General features: G+C 40.8%; 1 protein-coding gene across 1 annotated transcript; it reads right to left on the minus strand.

Moving 5' to 3' along the window:
• Positions 1–3,283: 3,283 nt before the first annotated feature.
• Positions 3,284–3,859, minus strand: LOC138357052 (high mobility group nucleosome-binding domain-containing protein 5-like). Its single transcript, XM_069313593.1, has one exon. It carries the CDS (start codon positions 3,857–3,859, stop codon positions 3,284–3,286), a length of 576 nt encoding a protein of 191 aa, XP_069169694.1.
• Positions 3,860–6,626: the final 2,767 nt, after the last annotated feature.

Consider the following 6,626-nt stretch of genomic DNA (forward strand, 5'->3'; position numbering starts at 1 on the left):
CCAATAGATGGGGCGAGAGTCGCGCTATCTCTCGCCCGAGCGAGAGTCGAAACTTATTTTAGAATTGATATATCTTTGTCCTCCAACAAGATATATTTCCTTTGGTGCACTCACAATAACGAGCATATCTCTGTCTTTCTGAAGGCATATAATATTTTAGGCTTTATAAGCGTATCTTTGTTAATTACACACTATATTGGCAAGTGCGTAGGCTTATGCATTCCATGACCGACAAGCTACTGAATGCCACTATAAAAACGTATGTATCTTCACTTGAGCTTTATATATGTCTATGTTAAAGTATTTAAAATTAAGCTTATATTTCTATCTTTCTTGAGACATATAAAACATATGTGTTTATTAATGAATTTACGTGAAATAAGCATTGTTCTGAGAGAGAGTTGCTCTGTCGATCAGTCTGTGCGGGGTCGGAGCTCGGCGATTATTAAAACACATGTATCTTCATTAGAACTTTATATATATCTATGGTAAAGTATTTAAAATGAAGCTTATATTTCTATCTTTCTCAACACATATAAAAACATTTGCGTTTATTAACGAATTTACGTGAAATAAGCATTGTTCTGAGAGAGAGTTACTCCGTTGCTCGATCTGTGCGGGATCGGAGCTCGCCGATTAGAAAAATACACGTATCTTCCCTTTAAATACAAATATGCCCATGGTAAGGCATTTAAAATGAAGATTATGTTTCTATCTTTCTTGAGACGTATACAAATCTTACGTTTATTAACGATTCTGCGTGAAATAAGCATTGTTCTGAGATGAATATTGCGGATTTCCGGCTCTACGACCGATGAAAAATGCAACTTTTATACAACTGCAAATATCTTTAGTTTTACTTTAAATTTTGTCCTGAAAGAGTTTTCATATATAGATACAGTTTCTGCCGTTCTTCTGACATAAAAAGACCTTTGGTTTAATAAGTTATTAAGATGTTTTCAACAATATTACTAGGGCGTTCACCGATTCTAACATGGGCGACCCTTTTGGAAACGCAACACATGGGTTGACCTGGGGTCAGATTCCATTAAGGTTCGGAACATATATACTGTTTGATAACACGAAAAAATATTTGTGCGATCCAAACATATTAGTCTACTCGTGTTAGTGGTACCAGTTAATACTTGAAAGAACGATTTAGTAATTATTATGACTAACAGTAAAAGTCTTTAGTGCTGCATGAATACAAATATTAACCAAAATAGTTCGTAATTTCAGCTCGACTCTTCGGTCCGTCTAATTACCAAAAACTACCACATACTACACACGCTTCATTAAACTTCCTGGCAATACGTTAGTAATGAATAAATATGATATATTTACTCATTACAATGTTGGTGCTGAACATACAACATGAAAAAACATAATTTTAATCCGAAAAAGTATCTTTTTATAAAGAAATTAGACGAAAATAAAAAGCTGGTGACGCCAAATCAAGTCGACGATCCAAGCTTCGGTTAGGTTAGGTTAGGTTTGGTTAAGTTAGGTTAGGTTAGGTTAGGTTAGGATAGGTTAGGATAGGTTAGGTTAGGTTAGGTCAGCCTAACTTAATATATCATATTTATTCATTACTAACGTATTGCCAGGAAGTTTTCTGAAGCGTGTGTAGTATGTGGTAGTTTTTGGTAATTAGACGGACCCCGACTCTTAAAGAAATCTGAAACTTCCTTCATGGAACCCAAGAGCACCACACCAGAACTAAATATCTGATATTCCTATTGTCAGACAATCTTTGCAAACACTCCATGTAAATTAAAGGACTGTCTATGGAACTAGCTCCCTAATAACAGAGGTGAAGATATGGTAAACAATGTTTATGTGGAGCAATTTGGACCGGCGCACTAGGATAAAACTAGAAACTATGTGTTATAATTTTGATACCTATACAGAGGCCTCACTTGAAAGCAACCTCTACAAGAGCTGTAGAACTGGGATGAAGACTTGTAGGTGGTGGTACAACACTTCACTTACGTGTACAAACAAGTGTTGTAGAGAAGTTAATACTCACGTGTATAAACAAGCGCTGTAGAGACGTAGAAACTTTGGCACATACATAACCTCTGGTATCACGATTACGTCACTGTATGACACCTGTGCAAGGTGAAGAAAAAAAAGAGTAAATGGCCAGGTTGAGGGAGGGAGGAATAGAGCGGAAAAAAAATTAATAGTGGAGAGAAGAAGTAGTGGAAAGGGTTGACAACGACGACGGAACAGTCAAGGTAAGGAATGGAGGAAATAGCCTAGGGGAAAAATATTGAAGAAGAGGTGGAAATTAATACATTATCAACATAGGCTGGAAGGAGCCATTTAACCTAACTTTCCTTCAGTATCACGACCCGTTTCATTCATGCCTTACCTTCAGGTAACTCATCTCCGTCCAAGTGGTGGTCTTCTCCACATCTTGGATGTTCATCAGCATCTTCCTGATAATTGACGTCTCGCCGTGGTCGTCGGCGGCCTGATCATTGGCACGTTGTTGGCCTCCCATCACCACGTAGCTGTTACCGTCTGTGGAGGTGTACTTCCCTGGGGGTAGGGATGGGCCAGGTACCGTACACGTCGTGTTTTGGTAGAGTTGAGGGGCGCCATCTGTTGTGAAGATTTCGGTTTGTGGTGCGGGTCCTGTTGTGTAAACTCCTGTTTGTGGTGCGGGTCCTGTTGGGTAAACTCCTCCTGCTTGTGGTGGGAGTCCTACTGTAAAGACTCCAGATGAGGGGACGTGTCCCATTGTCATGCTTCCTGAAGATGGTTGTAGGTCGTGTCCTATTGTGAAGATTCCCGTTTGTGCCGCATGTCCCACAGTGAGGTTTCCATGAGATAGCGGAGGAGGTCCTGCCGTGATGGTCCCTGTTGAAATGATTCCAGTTGATGGCTCGTGACCTGTTGAAATGATTTCAGAAGACTGCTGTAGTTCATGTTCTACTGTAAAGGTTTCAAGAGATGATGGAGCTAGTTTTGTTGTGGTGGTACTTTGAGACCACTGAGGACCACGTTCAGATGTAATGGTTCCTGAAGCAGTAGGTACATGACTGCCAGTAAGTGATCCATGCAGAATTTGTGCTGGTCGTTGAGAGGGTGTTGTTCCAGATGCCATGTCTGCATGCTCTGGAGGAACGAGTCCTGGAAACTGATGCGAGCGATCGTCTGCTGTACCTGTTCCTAGAGGCATACAAGCTTCTTTCACCGAAGATCCACCTACAGCGGTTTCTTGCGTAGATTCCTTCGAGATTTTAATAAACTCAGGTACATGTGTCTGCTATCCTTAGCAGACACATGAAGCAGGTGTGTCTGCTTCATGTATGACGATCCTGGGAGCGAGGGGGAACGAATCTTTCGTAGGTGACCCAGGTGTGACTTTAGATGATGAAGACCCTTGACCTTCTGTAATCATTTCGGAAAACGTTTGAGTCTGTCCATGTGGAGCAAATCCAATGTCTGGATTAGTGTATGTAGCTGGAATTAGGTCTCTGTCCTCGGGATACATCATGACACGTGTTGTGTGTTGTTTCCTGCCTAAAGGGGCTGTTTCAGGACCTTCACGTGATGCTGCTCCTTCAGTACTACTCTCAGGGCGTGGCAGTTCAGTCTGGTCTTTAGTGAGCGGAGAGTCACCAGCAGCTGCTTCCCCGTCTTTCTCATCGTCTCCTCCTTCCATGTCATTATCATCCTTATTGTTCTCTTCTTCGTTGGCTTCCTTGTTATCGGTGTCCTTATCATCTTCTGCCTTCTTGGCGTCCTCTGCTTTCTTAGCGTCGGTTCCCTTCTTAGCGTCACCTTTCTTACCGGTTGCCATTGATGAGCCACCGGCCGCACCCTTCCCTCTCCCCCCTGGAGCCATACTGACCTGTAAGACTAAGGGCGTCAGTGATTTGTCTTACGCATAAAGGTAACTACAGATAACTATGAAAACAGAGTAACAGCCTCTAGAACATTGTTGCATCCCTCTTCTATGACAGCTGCCAGTGTCAGCACAAGTCTTGTATACAAACACATGGTAGAATGTCTCTAAAACTGTGTGAAATAACGAGACAGTACAGGGAATAAATCACAATAGCAATTCGCTAAAACAAATAACGCAACACATGAAATCAATTGAAAGTGATGACGTTTCGGTCTATCTTGGACACTAACCATATATTAAGACAAAGAAAAGGTTAAGGTGCGTATCTGGGAGTACCCAGGACGCTGGTTCGATCCCCCATTCTGCTCCAAAGATTTTCTAATAGATATCACATTGGGAGTTCTTTGTGTATTAAGACATTATATTTACTAGGAAACACTTAAACAAAACAGGGTTGTACCTCCGTAAGGAGCAGTTTTATAAGCACGAATAACTTAAGGAAACTTTAGCCACAGCATTTATAAATGCACCATTTAATATATAAACTGCTTTTGTCTTGACTACGTTCAGGGTTAAAATATTCTTATTGTGTGGTCAGTGAGCTACTGTAATGACCTTTCTTTCGAGGTTGATGGGCCTAAAATTTAACAACGATCCTCTATCAACAACGCATCCAGAGAAGCTGCTACCTTGTTTCTCTCTATCAGAAAAGCTAGATTGTTTAGTTGCTATATGAAGACTGGCACTTGTTCCATAAATGAATATCCACGATTGACTACCTGGCCCATTACAATAATACCCTCCATGACTGGCCAGGACACTTGGCCAGTGCACCGAGAGTCCAGCCAGAATTAAAATGAATTTTAAATGTTACGAATAAATCTAATCTATGAAGTTAATGTGACTAGAGCATCCAACACTTTATATCAACGTATAATTATTGTGCTTTGTGCAGTATACCATATATAACAACCAAGTTACACAAGGATTACCACTCGCGCGAGATAATTCTACCACAGTTCACCTTACGACTCGACATAAAATAAGGCGCTACTTTAAAATATGTCAATTAATATACAAGACTTGTTTGCGTGTTCCTGGAGCTGATAGGAGCTCGAGTCTAACTGAGGAACACGGTACAGGAGGAGAGGACACAGTGGGATGAATCGCTGTGGCTGGTAGCTTTGTATTAAGCATGATAAACTAAAAAAAAATTATCATGGCGCGACCAATAGATAAAGTTATGTAACTTTTGTGGCAGTGGATAGATTTGCGGAGGAAGCTTTAAGCTTTATGGAAGTTTACAAATCATTAGTATAAATGTATATAATTCACTGTGTCGGGGCATGGCCAGTCTTTATATATATATATAAACATGTTACTTATATCGAGATCCCCTACCCCTTCCCACCCCAGCCCCCAGCGTATAATTTACTGACCCTCCCCAGGAATGCAACCCCACATCAAGCCAAATCCTGGGTACACCTATATTTACTGCTAGGTGAACAGCTTCATTAGATGATTAGGAAAAGCGCCCACCCTTCACAATGTGTGAGTATTTATGAATGGTAGCACTGGTTTGAAGCCTAGTTCTGGAACCGAGTGGTCTTTCACAACGATAGTGGTACGTTGTTGGAGAACTTGTAAATGGAGTCGATCAAGAACACGAGGAAAGATAAGTAAGAAAAGACGGGGAAAAGATATGGACGAGAAAAAGGGGTATTTAATTGCGGAGGTGGTTGAGGAGGGTGTTCGCCGAGTCGTCGAGAAGGAAGATTGCAAGAAACTATTTGATGACCTAAACAAACAAATAGTTAGTCCAACAAGTGGCTACTGCAGTCTAATGCTAACAAGTTCAAAGCAATGAAACTGGAAGCTAGGAAGAGGAGACCAGATACAAGGGACCAAATGAATGATTAAACCCTTTAATAATCACGCAGAGACACGACCTGGGGGATTGGGTTTCACGCCGAACCAATCTCCCAAAGCCCTCATCCTACGTATACCAGGAGCGGTTTATGCTAGGCTGACCAACACAATTACTGCCTTTAGAAATCTAAGTAAAGAATGAGGACTAACGCCATCTAAGCATTGATAACGTCCGAAACAACTGATAACAACTCAACTGATAACTGATAACGTTGATACTCAACTGATAACGTCGAAACAATTCCGGAACAAGTGCTTTGCTGACGACTTTTGTTCAAACCACAATGCTGTAAATGCTTCACCCACGTACTACAAATAAAAATAATCGCCAACAGAACCTAAATGCCTAACCTAACCAATGCCTAAATATGCACAGTATGCTAATACATAACTATTAATTTATATTTGAAAAAATTCCTATTTTGAATGAACATGTTAAAATTGATGAATGCGTCTCTGGGGTCGACCGCTGGATGGAATGGACTTTATCTGAGGACGGGATAGACCTGCACATCCTTGCTGAATTATTATTATTATTGCCGTGCGGGACAGAAACGGTTAGGCAAGTTTCCTTTCACCCGATTGATTGATTGATTGATCGATGGCCGCCACAGAATGTCAACTGCACACAGCGCCACTGAACGACTCCGACCCTACTTAACTGTTCCTCAACATTACTAGAGAATGAGCTAACAATTTCATAGAAAATGAGGACAATCAAACAGGAGACTAGTCAAAAACTAGAAATTTGTGTTTACTGTTGATTTAGAAGCGACGATGACCCAAGCCTCTTCTAGTATTAGTATCTTAATACTGTTTAATTCATATTTAATTT

Source organism: Procambarus clarkii, chromosome 75 (assembly GCF_040958095.1).
Source record: "Procambarus clarkii isolate CNS0578487 chromosome 75, FALCON_Pclarkii_2.0, whole genome shotgun sequence".
In the NCBI taxonomy this organism is placed as follows: domain Eukaryota; kingdom Metazoa; phylum Arthropoda; class Malacostraca; order Decapoda; family Cambaridae; genus Procambarus; species Procambarus clarkii.

What these genes read in the sequence shown, in the direction of transcription:
- LOC138357052 (XM_069313593.1), bottom strand. Translation starts at nt 3,859, where the DNA reads ATGGCTCCAGGGGGGAGAGGGAAGGGTGCGGCCGGTGGCTCATCAATG.